Source organism: Coenobita brevimanus, chromosome 66 (genome assembly GCF_032717465.1).
Source record: "Coenobita brevimanus isolate Jiangsu-jjx chromosome 66, ASM3271746v2, whole genome shotgun sequence".
Taxonomy (NCBI): Eukaryota; Metazoa; Arthropoda; class Malacostraca; order Decapoda; family Coenobitidae; genus Coenobita; species Coenobita brevimanus.
The window spans coordinates 13654435-13671139 of record NC_137019.1 but is presented as its reverse complement, the minus strand read 5'-3'; the positions used below and the strand labels follow the sequence as shown (position 1 = coordinate 13671139).

The window sequence follows — 16705 nt, the reverse complement described above, 5'->3', positions numbered from 1 at the left end:
GAGAGAGAGAGAGGTGGGTGGTTTATGACACTCGGATGTTTGCTAGCTACTGGACAACTCCCAGCACTAAGAGATTATGATGATACGTGTGTGTGTGTGTGTGTGTGTGTGCGCGCGAGAAGGAGGATATGAGTGAGAGAGACTATTAGAGAGAGATAAAGTGAGAGAGGTGGGTGGCTTGATACCTGGATATTTGTGTGCTACCGGACACTCTCATTTCATAGGTGCTGTGTTCAGTCCTGAGAGAGAGAGAGAGAGAGAGGGGTGGTTTATGATACTCTAGTGTCTGTGAGCTACCTTACACTCCCAAACCAAGAGATGCAGCGCGACTCTTGCCTCTCGCCCTCCCCGCCGCTCGCTCTCTCACCCTTCTCGATCCGCTACTCTCGGTATTGAAGTCTCCCCAAGAATTATTTTGATCTTGCCCACAATAACCTCTTCTCCCTATTGATTGTACTGTCGTTGCTTAGTTTCGCGAAGGGTCATACTGAAAGCTATGTGGAAGGTTGGTTAATGTGTCCTACAGGCGATATTTTTCCTCTAACCTCTGTATTTTTCAGTATCTTTTTCCTTTTTCTCGGTGTGTTTTTCAGTTGCCTCGTTTCCCCCGATGATTATATATTTCTTGCTGGCCATTTTCTGTTCATTGTACGACTGCTGTAATTTCCTGATGTTTTATTTCCTGTTGCCGTAATTCTGTTGATGGTATAGGTGTCTTTTTCTTCTGATTATTATGTTTTGAATGGTTAGTTTTTTCTGTTTATCCTACAGGTATCTCTTTCTCCTCTTGATTATATTTTGCTGTGTGTGTTGCCGTTTATCGTAATAGTGTCATTTTTAGCCTGATTATTATACTGTCGGTGGATCTTTTCGTATATATACTACAAGAATTTTTTCCTTGATAACTGCATGTAAAGACTGTTCATTTTACTACTTATCATACGTGTCATTTTACATTGTCCATGACAAGTTTTAGATGCTTCACAAATTTATTCCCGAAGATCATTCCTATTAACGTTCTACTTATTTGAGACGATGTGCACAGAACGGTAGAATATTCTTTACTGGAAAATATTGATGAATCGACCATGAGTGTTCTTTTTTGTTTAGAGCGTATTATTTACTTTACCAACCGACGGAAATGTTAAATATTATAGATGCACGTTAATAGACAGTGGTTTGGAATTTTAAGATCATTTTCCAAGGCTGTCTCCGCACAGATATTCCTTTGATATATGATATAAGCTTCACGAGAGTGTTGATGCTGACATGACTACCTGGCAACGGTGTGGGTGAGCACTGAACACAGACCATGCATGACCTGACTGTCTTCTGATGTGACCTGATCTGTGACCTTACCTGACCCTGCGACGTGTATTTTCTTCATCCAGGGGTAGATGACGGGCTGTCCGTTGGCGTCCAGCTCCGTGACCGTCTCCTCCGGCGAGCCCTCCACACCCCCTCCACCCATGTGCTGTGGCATCTGGGCGCCCATACCACCGCCCGCGCCCGTGCCGGCCGCTGACGGGTCCGGTGAGGCAACGGGCGAGCGCGGGGGGACTTGGTGTTGCTGTAGGGGGCTATGGCAGGGCGGGAGCTGGGGGCTGATGTGGGCGGCCATGGGTTGGTGTTGGGGCATGACACAGGCCTGCTGGTAATATCCTGCATGGTTGTACTGCATGGCCTCGCGGCCGTACTGCATGCCGGCCTGGTGCATGCCATGGTAGGGGTAGTGTTGGGCAGGGTTGTAGTAGTCGCTTTGTGGCGGGATGTAAGAGTTCTGGCTGTACTCCTCCGGCGGCGGGAACTTGGGGTCCACGTACGGCCCGGAGTTCATCAAAAACGAACTCATCGTCATTAATTTTTGGTGATTTGGACCCAAATAATATTACTAGTGAGTAGTGCCTCGACCGTTGGTTTTGACTCCTCCTAGCACCGACAATTAGCATACCACGTGACCTGCGAGCACCAATACGAGGAGCTCCGTGTGACCCGCGCCGGCTACGTCACCATGATTAATGAATGGGGAGAACGAACCACCAGGACTGGTCGGGCTCTGCGCGCGTCCCGACCCGACCACCCGACCGATCGCCACAAGTCCCCGATAAGCACTGAGCCCGGGGGTGGAGTCCTCCTGACGACGACGGAACAACAGCGGACGGGGACTCGGCGGGCACCTGGCGAGGCTGAGGGCACCACCACCTGCCCCAACACCACTCACACAAGCTTCACTCACTGCACTGATCGATGGCCTCTGTTCACGTGTGCTTCGTCCAACAGCCAGACGATGATTGGCGTTGATTTACTGCCGGCCGGGCCCCATGTGTGTGTGACCTGCGCACTGCCACTGCGCACCTCCAGGCAAGGGTTAACATGCCCCCTCCCCCCTCCTCTTCTTACTTAAGACGAGGGTGTGTGTGTGTGTGTCTGTATGTGTGTGTGCGCGGGCGATGATTGGCCCCCCACCCCACTGTTGGATCCGCCACTCAAGAGGGTTTACTTGGTCTGCCTGCAGCCGCCATTGGCCGCATTTGGCCTCATGGTGACGAAGGGAGCACCCGGGCCAGGTCAACTTGCCTCTCGCACCTCCTCCATACCCCGGAGTGTTCAACTGGAGGGAGACACTGCAAGAGGGGGAGGTACTGCAAGAACACTGCAATGGAAGGAGACACTTCAAGAATACTGCAACAGAGGGAGGCACTGTAACAGAGTGATTCACTTTAAAAACGCCAGAACAGAGGGAATACAATATACGGAGCCAGTGCAAGAAACACCGCGGTAGTGTACAACTCTGGTCCTCTGCAACTTGGCAGCGCGTGGTGTGTCCGTGAGGCAGTGTGGCAGCCAGCGCCCCGTCCGTCAGCCCGTCCGTCCCTCGCCGACACAATTAGCGAAGTGACAGAGGGCGGGGGAGGCGGCCGCGCGAGTGTGTGGGCGACGGACTGAGCGGCAGGGAGGGAGGGTCGCACCTCACCTGGTCCCCGAGATTCACTGTAGCACCTCACTAGACCACTTTACTGCAGCACCTCACCTGGACTTAAGATTCACTGTAGCACCTCATTATAGCACTTGTAGCACTTCATCAGGATCCGGATTAACTATGTGTTTGTTCTTACCCGACAAAAATCCCTAACCCCTTTGAGCTCAGTTAATATCCAAGTGCAGTTACTGGAAGATCGATTTGACTAAAGCGCATTTGTTCTAACATGAGAAAGTTCTCTAACTCCTCGGTTGACTGCCAAGTGTATACAGTTAGATTGGAGGGTCGATTTTCACTAGTAATGAAGGAGACACATTCTCTCCTCATAAATAAGACCTCTCTGATTTTCTGTAGTTACTACTTATTGTTCAAACTGTGGGAATAGCTCAGTTGGGTGAGGTGAAAAACGCAAAAAAAAAAAAAAAAAAAGGTGATCAAAGCTTGTCGTAAATAAGACTGATTTCTGGAGAAAAACAAAAGACACGGGACACTCGATCAATTTCTGTGATGTTTTTTTTTTGCTGAAAGAAATGGAGATAAGAGGAAGTTCTGCTGTCTTCTTTCTTTTCCAGTTTCCAAAAACGTGTCATGGCTGAAAAAAAATGCTTGTTCTAACCATGATTTATTTTTGCAGGGAGGGAAAGACAGCCAAGTTAGGACAGGGAATTAGCCGCATGTCTCTTAGTGAATCCGAGTAAAACAGGTCACAGTTGCGAAAGAAAATTGATTAGATTTTTCTTTTTGTTTTTTTTTGTGTGTGAATCCGGGTCTCCGCTGCCTCTCCGTCCTGGGCCCGTCGAAACTCCCTTGAGACCCACTAGTGAGAAAAATTAACAGATTGTATCTGCCAGTGTACCTCGGCATGCCTTCATCACGTCCTCCTCCGCCGCACCACACAGTGATTTTTTTTCCCTCTTTTATTTTTTTCCCCCAGGTCTTCATCGCCCCTACTTCGGTACCAGGCTGTGTATGTGTGTGTGCGTATTTTTAGTCCAGAAATCGTTATAGCCCACCGTGTATGTGCATGGGTATGTATTTCCGTGGCCCCCAAATCTTCAACGCCCCCTTTTTGCCACCAGTCTGTGTATGTGTGTGTACGTTTTTCTTAAAGACTTCATCGCCCCCTCTACCAAGCTGTGTGTGTGCGCGCGTAATTTTTTTTTTTTTTTTTTTTTTTAGAAGTCTTCATCGCACCTATTCGTCTATGTGCGTGTGTGCGTAATTTTAGCACGCAAGTCTTCATCGTCCTCTCTTTGCTTCCAGACTGTGTATGTGCGTGTGTGTACGTAGATATTTACGATGGAGGAAATTGCCGGTTGTTTACTCTCGTCGCAGGATAATGAATATTCTCAGGCACTTCCCGTACGAACTGGAGCGTCACCACGGTAGAGACATCAGACCGCCGCTTGATTTAAGGCTCCCGCTAAATATAACTCGAGGACCGCTAAATTCTTCTTTATGACCCGACCCTTGATCATCTCGCTTGTTTTCTTCTTCCGTGTGTGAGGAAGAACAGTGGTTAGAGAGGATTATGCGTCTTCTGGCTACTGATCACATGCAGGTGACGTGACAATCCCCCTACTTGATGTTTGCGATTGGGTGGCAGGGTGAGGGATTCCAATGTTTACACGTACAAGACTTCGCTTCCGCAGTCGTTTTGTTTTACGGGCCTTATCTGTTGTGTCATCACCTCATTATCGACAGTTTCCCACCAGGTGACACACGCACATGGGCGACACAGAACCACATATACGGTACCTACATGCGCCGGTGATAAACGCACATACAGATGACATGTACTCGCGGATGGCTCACACACACACACACACACACACACACACACACACACACACACACACACACACACACACACACACACACACACACACACACAGGAGCCGACAGACCGAACTTTTGCATAACATATGGTTTTAGCTAATTTTGCCTAATATACGGTCGAGGAAAATTGCGGGGAGGCCGTGAGAGAGAGAGAGAGAGGAGAGTAGTAGCGGCGGAGAGAGAGATCACATACAGGCTCTTCCCGACAATTTCTCTTCCGCGACAGTAACCTACCCTGAAGAATGCGATCCCGACTTGTTTTTCTCCAACAATTTCTTCCCAACAGATTCCTTGCCGACTGTCCTCTCTCCGACACTTTCGTCCCCGACTTATACGATCCCGTTAGTGTCCTCGCCTATGCTACTTCCCGACTGTTTATCCGACACTTTCCCGACTCGTTCCTCCCCGACTTTATCACGAAACTTTCTTTTCCGACACTTTCATCCCAGACCCGATGTAATCTGTTCCATTACCCGACAGATTTTTTCTCCGACAGTACTATCCCTAAAAGTTCCATCCCCAATCGCAGTGCCATTGCCGATAACTCCTTTCCCGATAGTCCACTCCCAGACACTTTCTTTCCTCGATATCATAATTCCCGACAGACCCCTTCACCGACAGATTCCAAAATTTTCTACCCCGACAGACCCCTAGCCTAACAATTTCCACCCCGACAAGTCCTTCCCCGACCGTAAACAGTCCCGACATGATACCCCGACTGCCCTCTCTCGGATACGTGGCCCTTCTTCGACTCACCCTCGCCTGATATACTCATTGGCTATTAATGTTTCTGTATTTACTGGCTGAAGGTCCTGTAACTGAGCTGGGGTGTGGAAAATATACACGCCTTGATATGATGCAAAATTTTATAATAATATTAATAATAATAATAATAATAATAATAATAATGATAATAACAGTAACAATAACCACAACAACAGCAGCAGCAGCAGCAGCAGCAGCAACAACAACAACAATAAAAACAACAATAATAATAATAATAATAATAATAATAATAATAATAAATTGCCCTCCCCGACCCCACCTCTCCGGGAGACCTTTTCCTACCTTTTGTAACTCCGAGAGGCCCCTTCTAAAATACTTCCTCTAATTCCCCTGCCCGACACACCCCTTCCCCGACAACTTCTACTCTCTTCGCCGACACACACCTCTACCCGACAGCTCCTCCCCACCCTGACACACCCCTCCCCCGACAATTTCTACCCTCTTCGCCGACACACACCTCTACCCGACAGTTCCGAACGCCGCAAATGGCAGGTCGGAAGTCGGTGGCGAGGTGCAGTAATTAGAGAGTGAGTTACGTTGTCCCCCTCATCCTCCCGCACACCACACCGATAATCCCTTCGCTTGTTGTTGATCTCCTCGCCTTCCTTCACTGCTACCTTCCTTTATGTTCCTTCGTGGTCAATTATTCTTTTACAGCGGCTGGTGATGCACTAAATAAACCCTGAATTATATCTTCCTTCTGAAACCACACCGCTAATCTCGTCGCATATTGTTGATCCCCCGCCTTCTTCACAGCTGCCACCCTTACGTACAATCGCGGTCAGTTATTCGTTATACGCCTGCTCGACATGCAGTAATTAGACAGTGAATTATACTGTTCTGAAGCCACACTGATAATCTGGCTGCATGTTGATCTCTAGCAGTCCTTCATGGCCACCAGTTCAGTAGCAATTGGTGTCTCTTAGTCTCAAAAAGATGTAATATTGACCGCTACTTATGCTTGCCCTCTTCATCGTAAATTTGAATGATACTTTTGCTTTCCCTCTTCACCGTAACTTCGTCGCGTGATCTCAGTCATTTTCCTTTGCCCTCTTTACTTACAACCCCGATCATCGCACCATTAACGCGTTCTGCAGCTGTACACACTTGCCAAACTGAAAATTCATAATAATCTCTTACTCCTTCGCTTCTTGGTGCTGCAGGGGATGATATTACAGTATAGATTTTGCAGTATATATCCGTCAAGGCAAAAATAATGTGTTAAATTCTCCAGCTCTTCTCTTATTCTTGATGGACGTATTTCGTGATAATATTAGTGTCTTCTCTTACACCTTTTTGCGAACGGTATCCATTATAGTGCTTCAGAAAAATATGACACATTTATACTTATACTATTATGTTATTACATTTATCTCCGGCAGTAATCTGGATAATTTTCTTAGGATCTCTGTTATATATTTTAGATTGTTACCGAAAATACTATCTTGTGACTAATGAAAAACTTATGAATTTTTTTTTTCTTCAGCGTACAACTAAAATTATTAAATTTGATGAAAGATTGCTGTTTTATCTCATATTATTTTACCTGATATACAAATTGCCAGCACATAAACTGCAATTATTTCAGCTTCAGAGTAGTATAGAATATTTATTATGAGCTGGAGTCTTATTTATTGATTTATTTTTGGTTCTGTTCCTCACACACGTTTTTCTGGCACATCCTTGCCCCTCACGCGTCCTTTGCCTTTCATTTATTTGATGGGACAGCAAAATTACGCTCACTCAAATACACTCTTGGCAGAACAAACGATAGAAATATCATCCTGGCTGCTCAACTTTTTCTCAATCTTAAGGAAAATTTTTATATCTTCTTTTTGCTGCTGCCGTCCTGTTTCGTCCCTCCTACGGCCTCACAATTTTTTTTTTGTCACTAAATTATTCACTATTTTTATTCACTACATTATTCATGATAACGACAGATTATTTATTTTTTTGCGACCTTAACACGATGTCATTTTCTGCTGACTTTAGGAGATTTTGTCCTTGGTAACGCTAGAGTATTTATTTATTTATTTTATTTATTTATTTATTTTTTGGTTACCGCAGATGATTTTCATTTTGCTACCGGGAAACTATTTTCTTTTTGTTTTTGTTTTTTGTTACCAGCAGACGATTTTGTTTTTTTTGTTACCTTCAGACGATTTTATTCTTGTCATAAGTAGGCTAGCTAATTATTGATAACTAGCTTATTCTCTGCTTCCAGGCCACGCATTTTTTTATAATTTTTTTCTTCTCGTCAGATAATATTCTTCCGCCAGAATCTCACCTCAATCGTTCGTATTCTAATGTTTTCAAGAAGACCATAACTAACCCTCTGAACTCATCCCCCCCTCCCTTCACTTAGGCGTTTGTAATTAGAGATTGATGGAACTTACTTTCCTCTGATCATCATTTTAGTCGAACAAAATCGGTAAAAATTCTTATCGATTCCACTGCTTATTTTTAACCTAAGCTTTTCACCGTGCCACCAATGGAAATAAGATATAAAATAATATAATAAAATAACTAAAATTAATAAAAATAAATCTCTTCCCTCCACCCTTCTGCCTAAATATATTACTGTATATTTTAATTGATCGAATATACTTATTCTACATATGCCCTTCGCCAAATAAAATAGACATAAATCTCACTCTGATGTGTTTTTAATTTTTCAGGTGAATATAAACATGATTTTGTCTCACCTCCATTGTCGATATGATTTACTTCGACTCACAAAATTTTGATTGATAAATTTAACTTGGTTCTAAATATTTCACGTAGTACAAGAATTATGCCAACAATTTCACTCCGATCACGCTTCTTCTTAAATTTCTAAGTGGGTATACAGGATCTTTGCTTCCCCTCCATTTTCCCATACATATTTAATTTTACTTAAGAAAATTCACTTCACATAAACATTAGCAAAACAAAAAAATCCCTAGAAGTTTCATTGCCTGTGTTCTAAATATTCCAAGTATCCAAAAACATACCACCTTTTCTTTTCACCCTCTTTGTGCAAAATAAAGTAGAAATGAATGAGAAAAGTAATATTGACTGATAGAAATTATTTCCCTCAAAGTAATTCATTTCGTAAAATAAATTGCTACCAATCTCTTCTCCAAACGTCCTTGCTCTTAATTTTCAAAGGTTCGTATTGTTGTCGGATAAGGAAGCTACTTAGCACTTCTTCCTTAGCGATTTATTTTTTAATATTCCTGGCCGATATCCTTGTGTACCTTGTTTATGAAGGGTATTGCGTTATTAGGTGGATTTATGCTGCTCAGAGGAGACTCGTAAGGTGCAACAAGCAAATATATCACTTAAGAAAAGGTGTTAGGGAGCTTCCTCTTTCTACCCCGGCCCACTAAACGTCCCTCTGGTAAAATAATCGCCCCAAGTTCCTCCAAGTCAACACCGACACTACTCTCAATCTGTCTCTTGGCCTGGTCGTAGGGGGGGTGATGGGATGTAGGGGGACAGAGTGTTCGGATGACGGACTTGTATCTGTCTGTCTGTCTATCTGTCTAGCGGTGTATCAGTGTAGTTTTATTTCTGTTTTCCTGTTTGTTTATATACTCTTTTATTAGCGTCTAACTGTGATGACTAACTTGTATCTCTGTCTGTCTGTGTATCGGTTTATCAGTGTGTTTTTATTTATGCCTACCTGCTTGCTATTCTTTTTCTCTCTCAACTCATTTATTTAACTAGCTATATAAAACAGTAGTTCTAGGCTCTTATCATTTCTCCTGACCCCGTTTTGTGGGGATGGGGGTGATGAGGGTAAATGGGAGCTAGATTCTTTGGTGAGAGACTTGGCGTTGGGTTGTCTGTCTGTCTGCTTGTCTGTCTCTATACATTGTCTATTTATATATCTGTATTTCTGCCATTTTTTCTCTGTCAGTCTTCCCATCTATATCTATTTATCTCTCTGTTTTGGTTGTTCTAAAATTGGGGGAGATAGTACCCAGATGGCAAATTTACTTCCTTCTCTCAGTCTGTATTTTGACCCGGCTGTTTGAAACCACATAGCGATCCAAGAGGCCTTCATGATCGGTAAACTCTTCTGGTTTTGCACGATTTATCATTTTTCATGTGTTTATTTATTTATGTTTAAATGTAATTTCTTATATGTTTATCTATTTACATATTTATTATAATCTACCATACCCTGGTCACGTGGGTTATGCAGTAAAGGCATCAGCACACACACACACACACACACACACACACACACACACACACACACACACACACACACACACACACACACACACACACACACACACACACACACACACACACACACACACACACACACACACACACACACACACACACACACACACACACACACACACACACACACACACACACACACACACACACACACACACACACACACAAAAACAAACAAACAAATGTCGTTGCGAGAGAGATGGAGGAGGGGAAAAAAAAGATAGGCGTCGCAATCAAGGAATTAGTTTAATGACTCGTTACAGAAGCAGGGCCATTTATTTTCTGTTAGGTGCCTGGGTGGGTCTCTGAGGTGCCTGATTGCCCTGCCTCATCTGATTGCCCCTCTCTCACCTATTTATTGCCCCTACCTCACGTGATTACCTTGTCTCACCTCTCAGTCTCACCTTCGTATTTCCTCAACCTCTCCCCTTTTTCTCACATATTCATTGCCCATATCTCACTCTCCTGCCCTTGCCCTATCTGATTTCCCCTGCTTCATCTCTTTATTTCACCTGCTTTATTGCTCATATCTCACCTCATTGCCCTACCTCACCTGATTGTCCTTACCTCATCTCATTGTTCCTACCTCACTTCTTTACCTCATTAATTTGTTGCCCCTTCCTCACCTGCAAAAGACTGTCACTCACCTGCAGAATTTGTCGCTTCCAAATATAATTAGACAAAAAGAAAGCCAGTTTTGGGATCCGTTTATATCAGCCGCCCTTACTTCAATATGTGTGTGTGTGTGTGTGTGTGTGTGTGTGTGTGTGTGTGTGTGTGTGTGTGTGTGTGTGTGTGTGTGTGTGTGTGTGTGTGTGTGTGTGTGTGTGTGTGTGTGTGTGTGTGTGTGTGTGTGTGTGTGTGTGTGTGTGTGTGTGTGTGTGTGTGTGACAAACAAAAAATATTAAGTGACTAGTGTACGGCATGCATTTATATTTTTTTGTTTGCATTTGATATTTTATATTTACACCGGTATTCCATTGCCTCTTAATAGATTCATTTCTGTACTGTGTAATCTCTTATACTGGAATAGATATTCATAATGTTTTAGCAGTGTACATATCAGTGATTAATAAAAAAGAAAAACGTCAAGAACTCCTTTTTAATTTACCCTTTTATACAAGGTTGGTTGATTGCTAACTGCTGAATAATCATGTAAAGAAGTGCGTTCACAAAAAGGCATGTGGAGAGACTTCACCGCAGTATTTATCTTCTGTGTCAGAAATATACCATGCCTTCTATCCCTTTCCTGTTTATTGTACATTGCATCCCAAGGGACTGGCAGAAGCTAGAGAATTTCAGCGGGAAAAGTATCTATATAATTTATATACATAAACACACACACACACACACACACACACACACACACACATATATATATATATATATATATATATATATATATATATATATATATATATATATATATATATATATAACATGGGTATTTGAGAACTATAATCGCATAAAGCGATTCAGAAGCTAAGACTATAGATAATTAGTACTGAGTCGATATATTCACTATGTGCGTCATGACAATTCGCTTCTGAGGATTTCAAAAGAGATTATAATTGCCAACTTATTTGTTAAGTGGTGACTCAAATGAATGGTGTCAACACATTAACCAATAAATACCACCCTGTTTTCACACTGTCTATTTCATTACTGTGTGTGGCCGTGTTTTTTCGGTGTGTGGTTTTTCATCAAGATGTGTGTGGGGTGGGGAGAGAGGGGAGGCAGTATCTGGTGCTAGATATTAGTCGCACAGTTCTCATAACACCACAGTCTTCTACACACACACACACACACACACACACACACACACACACACACACACACACACACACATCCTTTGTCTTAGTTTTTCCTACCATATTGTTTTTCCCATTTCGTGTAATTTTTATAACCAGAAACTTTTTTTTCTCTTCTTCGGGGTGCATTAAAATTACAGCTCATATTTTTAAGAGTATGCAGTGATTTTATAATCATAGGTATTTTTTTTTTTTATAGCACTAATCAATTTTGTGATTCATGCATTGCAGCGAAAATGTTGTTGACCATGTTATTCAAATCGAGAGTTCTGCTAAATGTGAAACATGGGTTTTTATATTATTATATAGGCTAAAGAATATTAAATTCCGCTGACGGCATTAATATCAATGCTAATGATTTGAATGTGTGAGTAGAAAATTATATTCACGTCGACAGCTGAACAACCCAGGCGTAAAGAAAAGCAAACAGCAACAAAACTTGTGATGTTACATATCGAAGCTATTTGATTAAGGCTAAGCTTTGACTGTGGTACATAAGTATATTCTGTGAATTAGACAAGTTCAAAACATCTTCTAAATTCACTTCAATACTTAGATGTAGATATTTTATTCAATAACAACGCATTCTTTGTTGATGGATGTGCGAATTCAGTTCTTCCTGTTCTCAGTAACATATACAGTATCTTTAATTTCAGTTTGTAGGTATATTTCAGCTAGTAAAAGGGAAAAAAAAGAAAGGTTTTTCCCATTTTACTCACTTCGAGGTGTAGGGGGCCGAGGCTAGGCTATCGTAGTCCAGTAATTGAAGGGTAGATGATTTGCCTACGCCCCTTACTGGTGTCACGTGATCGAAAACCTCCAGTCACTTCCTGGCGATTAAACCTACGCAAGGCCACCACTCCGATTGGGGCGTCCTAACCACTATTTATGGACTTCTAACACTTATTAATTCATTTCAACTTTCAGGCACATTTATACTAACTTCATTTCCAACACATGTTCGGAGTCACACCACAATCTACCCACTGTAGGAAGTAATAAATAAATAAATAAATTAATTAATAAACAAACAAATAAATAAATAAAAACATAAAAAGGAAAATTTCAACCTGGAACTATATATATAAAAATTCTTGAGCTTAAATTGTGCACAAGATCTGATGTATATGTTTTAATCTTAAATCGAGGATACTACCAAATATTTCAGAACCAGACTAAAGTTAGTATTGACGTGAAAACTACGAAATAAAGTTATAGTTGACAATAATTCACTGATAAAGAGGATTTTTTGCTTGAGAATTGGCTAAGATCTTTTTTGAATACGGGCCCTGATCCTCCCCATTAAGAATAGATCGTGTTGGTTGTGGGGTTGAATCGTGTTGGTTGTGGAGCTGACTTGGGCGTGCGGAACCCTCTCACGCCGGAATCGATCCGCCCTGTGCAATCCATCTTCCCTTTCCGTATGGTCTTCATTTTGACCACCGTCTTACTTATTTCTTTGCCCTAGTTTGCCCTTTCTCCTCCCCCATACTTAACCCTACAACTCTGTCACTTATTGCTTTAATTTATTCTTATTTTCCTCAGTTTGGGAGACATTTTTCGGTCGAGGAAGCATTAAATATTGCTTCGGTTGACCCCTCCAGTGCTAGAGGTCATTCTGCAGTTAAAGTAGCCTGATTAATAATGAAAAATGTTACTGAATGGGGGTTAATCAGATTCATGCCCACCCTGACCCACCGAGACCCATGCCCATCCATACCCATGTATACCCACTCTGACCCACACTGCCCCATACCCATCAATACCCACTCTGACCCACACTGCCCCATACCCATCAATACCCACCCTGACCTTTAACCACCTTAACCTACACCAGCTCTTACCTATACCCACCCTAACATGTATCCACCCTAAGTCTGTTCATATCTGGAGAGGGTCTACGTGAAGCCAAAAATGCTGCATCTTCCCAATAAACACATCTTCCATTTGAGAGTGCAATTATTCCACAGTAGAATTATCCTCACGAAAACAAACGGGTAGCCTAGCAAGAGACAAAACCCACACCAACCGAGCAAGTAACCTAGCAAGAGAAAACCCACCAACAAGCCTGGAGGGAGAGGGGGGAAGGATAGAGAGACGTGATGTGGAGATACTATCAATCTTTATTGGTTTTACACAGGCGGGACATCTGCAGTACCCCGGTTCATACGCCCGGACCCCCGACTGCGCCGCCAGCCCATCTGTATGCATTTGAGAGGTTCGTTCCGGTCCTTCTGATTGTCGATTGGCTTATCAGGGGACGCGGGTTGGCCATTAAGCAATCACCACTGTCTTGAGGGGAGGTCGTGGGTAGGGGAGGGAAGGGAAGTTGTGGGTAAGGAGGCTGTGAGTAGGAAAGGTTGTGGGGAGGGATAGTTGTTGAAATAAGTTATGGTTAGGGGATATCTTGGGTTGGAGAAATTGTGGGTAGGGGAGGTAAAGGAATTTGTGTGGAGGGAAGGTCGTGAGTAGAGGTGGAAGGGGAGCTTGTCAGGAGGGAGGAGGGAGGCTGTAGGTAAGGGAGGTTGGTAGGGGTTTGGTTGTGGGTAGGGTGGACGTGCGTAAAGGAGGGCGTGAGTAGGAGAGGTTTCAGATAATTAAAGTCGAAGGTAGGGGAATTGTGAGGAAGGGAGTTCATGGGGTGGGTAGGTCTGGGTTCCGTTCTCAAGATGACCTGTGAGGGTGGGGGAGGATGGTGCATGAGTTGGTATCTTCTTCACTGAGCAGCTATGAATCTGCGAGCTGTACTTGTGGGTTTAGGAGGATCGATTGGCTGGGGATCTGTCTGTGGGTTTATGGATGGTAATTTTTTTTTTTCTTCCGTTGACTTAAGCTCATGATGGGTGAAAGTCTGTGAGCCGTATTTCCATCTGTTTAAAGTAGGAGGTACGAATGGATGGGGACTATTTGTGGGCCCGCTGCTCTTGCGCTTAGGAGGCTGGGATGGGTGAGGGGGCGTCTGTTTGTAGGCTGCTTATGCGTGGGCTAAGGAGGCCCGGGTAGGTGGGAGTCTGTCTGTGGCCTTTATTCTTATGGGCTTTGAAGATTCCCCATTGGCTCCTGACCAATTCCGTCCGTAAGAGGCACTGGTACTTTCATGTGTGTTGTTTATGCAATTTATATCGACGTTGGAAAGCTAGCACAGAGAGGAGTATTAAAGGCTGCATTACGAGAATCCTCCATTTAGCGGAATAGCATCGTCAGGCAAGGAAGGGCTATAGACGTAATATGCAAGCTACACCGACGAAGAATAGGTGCCAAAGACCTTTATATTCCTACGTGTTATGGATCCTCTCAGGCCGACAAGAATACGACAACTCGAGGCAACTTTCAGACGCAGCCGAACGAGACCCCTCCTGTGTTTTTATCGGCTGGCGAGGAGGGAACACAGCTGGAATACTAACCCTCGGGACAGCTGGTTGGATGGATGAAGAAAGTGGTTGAGAGGAAAACTAAGATGAATGGATGAAAAAGAAAGTGGTTGAGAGGAAAACTAAGATGAATGGATGAAGAAGAAAGTGGTTGAGAGAAAAACTAAGTTGGATGGATGCAGAAGTAAGTGGCTGAGAGTAAGAGTAAGCTGAGTGGATGTGTGTGAATGTAACTGGGTGAATGAAGAGGAAATTGTATGGAAAGCTTGCTGAGTGATCGATCGGCGAAAAAGATGGGTGGATGAACTTAAAAATTAAGTTAGTGGATGGCATAATCATCAACAAAGACTGAATTAGAACAGCTCTGTGAATGACGGTGTATAAATTTAATGGCTGTTTTCTTTTTCTATAATTTTAATGCATATTTAAGGAGCCTAAGACTGAGAGTCTGAAAAGCTTATCCCATATTAGCAAAGTCGAATGAAAGAAAACCAAAATCAAGATAGCTTCAATTCGAGATGCCTGGTCACGCTGCGATTAAGACTGGAGGTAACAGGCAGAGAGAAATAAACTGAGGAAGGAACATTGATTGATCTAGACCTGGTTGCGAAACGGTGACGGTCAAGACTATTCCTGAACTTACTGGTTGGGCATTACAGAGATGGGCAGAAAAGAGACAGAGCTGAACATGAAAGGTGTGTCTGGAAATACATCATAGAGTTAGACAAGAAAGATGTGACCAGAAATGCATCACAGAGTTGGTCAGAAAAATGGGTAACTTGAAGTGCATTATAGAGCTAACAGAAACGACCTGACTGGAGGCGGATTACTGAATTTGAAAGAAAGGGCGCCGGTGCAAGATAGCGAGTTGAAAAGATTTATTTCCCTCACAGAACCGGCCGACAGCTGAGATAGGTAACTGACTGACTAAGAGACAAAGTGGGGAGACAGCTGACTGGAAGAATGGTTAATTGACTCATTGCCTGGATATATTGCCGGCTGACAGGGAGAAAGGGACTAGGGGGGAAGAGGACTCTGATATGCGGTCTGTTTGCTGGAGTGACTGGTTGACTAATTGGATGACTGTGGAGCTGACTGGGCTAGCTGGCTGGTTGTGAAGAAGGCCACTCTGTTCCAAGGAGTTCGACCTGTTTGCCGAAGTGACTGGTTGACAAATTAGACGACTGTAAAACTGGATTACAGGTGACTGGCATTCAACAGGTACTATACTAGATAAATGCGGGACCATATTTTCTTTTGTTTTTGTGCTGAAGTGAAACCTTGTATGGGACTTTGGTAGACTGAAACACCTTGCGTATGAAAATCCTTAGGGAGCTATAGTGAAACATCATATGAGGCCTTGCTGATGTGAAGCATCTTGTGTGTAGATATCCCTAGGTTGTGTCTGATTGACCGGGCTGGCTTCAGAGATGCTTCCACATCTAAAAAATTTACACAGTTCCAAGACGCTTGAGAACCCAAACTCATTTTTATCCCACGACCTTAATGGCTCGGTTGGCGACTAAGAATTTTGTGTATATATTATGATTTATTTGTTATTGAAATCAGTCAATCCCATATTAATCAGCCGAGGTGTAGATGGCCCAAGATAATGTTACGGTAATTCAGGTCATTTAATTGACCTCAGTACGCTGAAGTCTTCTGAACTCATTTCAAGC

The 16705-nt window shown here is 43.2% G+C and overlaps 1 protein-coding gene across 1 annotated transcript in view; it reads right to left on the bottom strand.

Moving 5' to 3' along the window:
• LOC145405368 (homeobox protein Hox-D4a-like) overlaps positions 1–1858 on the bottom strand; it is a 50142-nt gene extending 48284 nt beyond the window's left edge. The window contains exon 1 of the mRNA XM_080276772.1: positions 1360–1858. Coding sequence (XP_080132898.1) covers positions 1360–1858 — 499 coding nt within the window. The remainder of the gene's footprint in view (positions 1–1359) is intronic.
• Positions 1859–16705: the final 14847 nt, after the last annotated feature.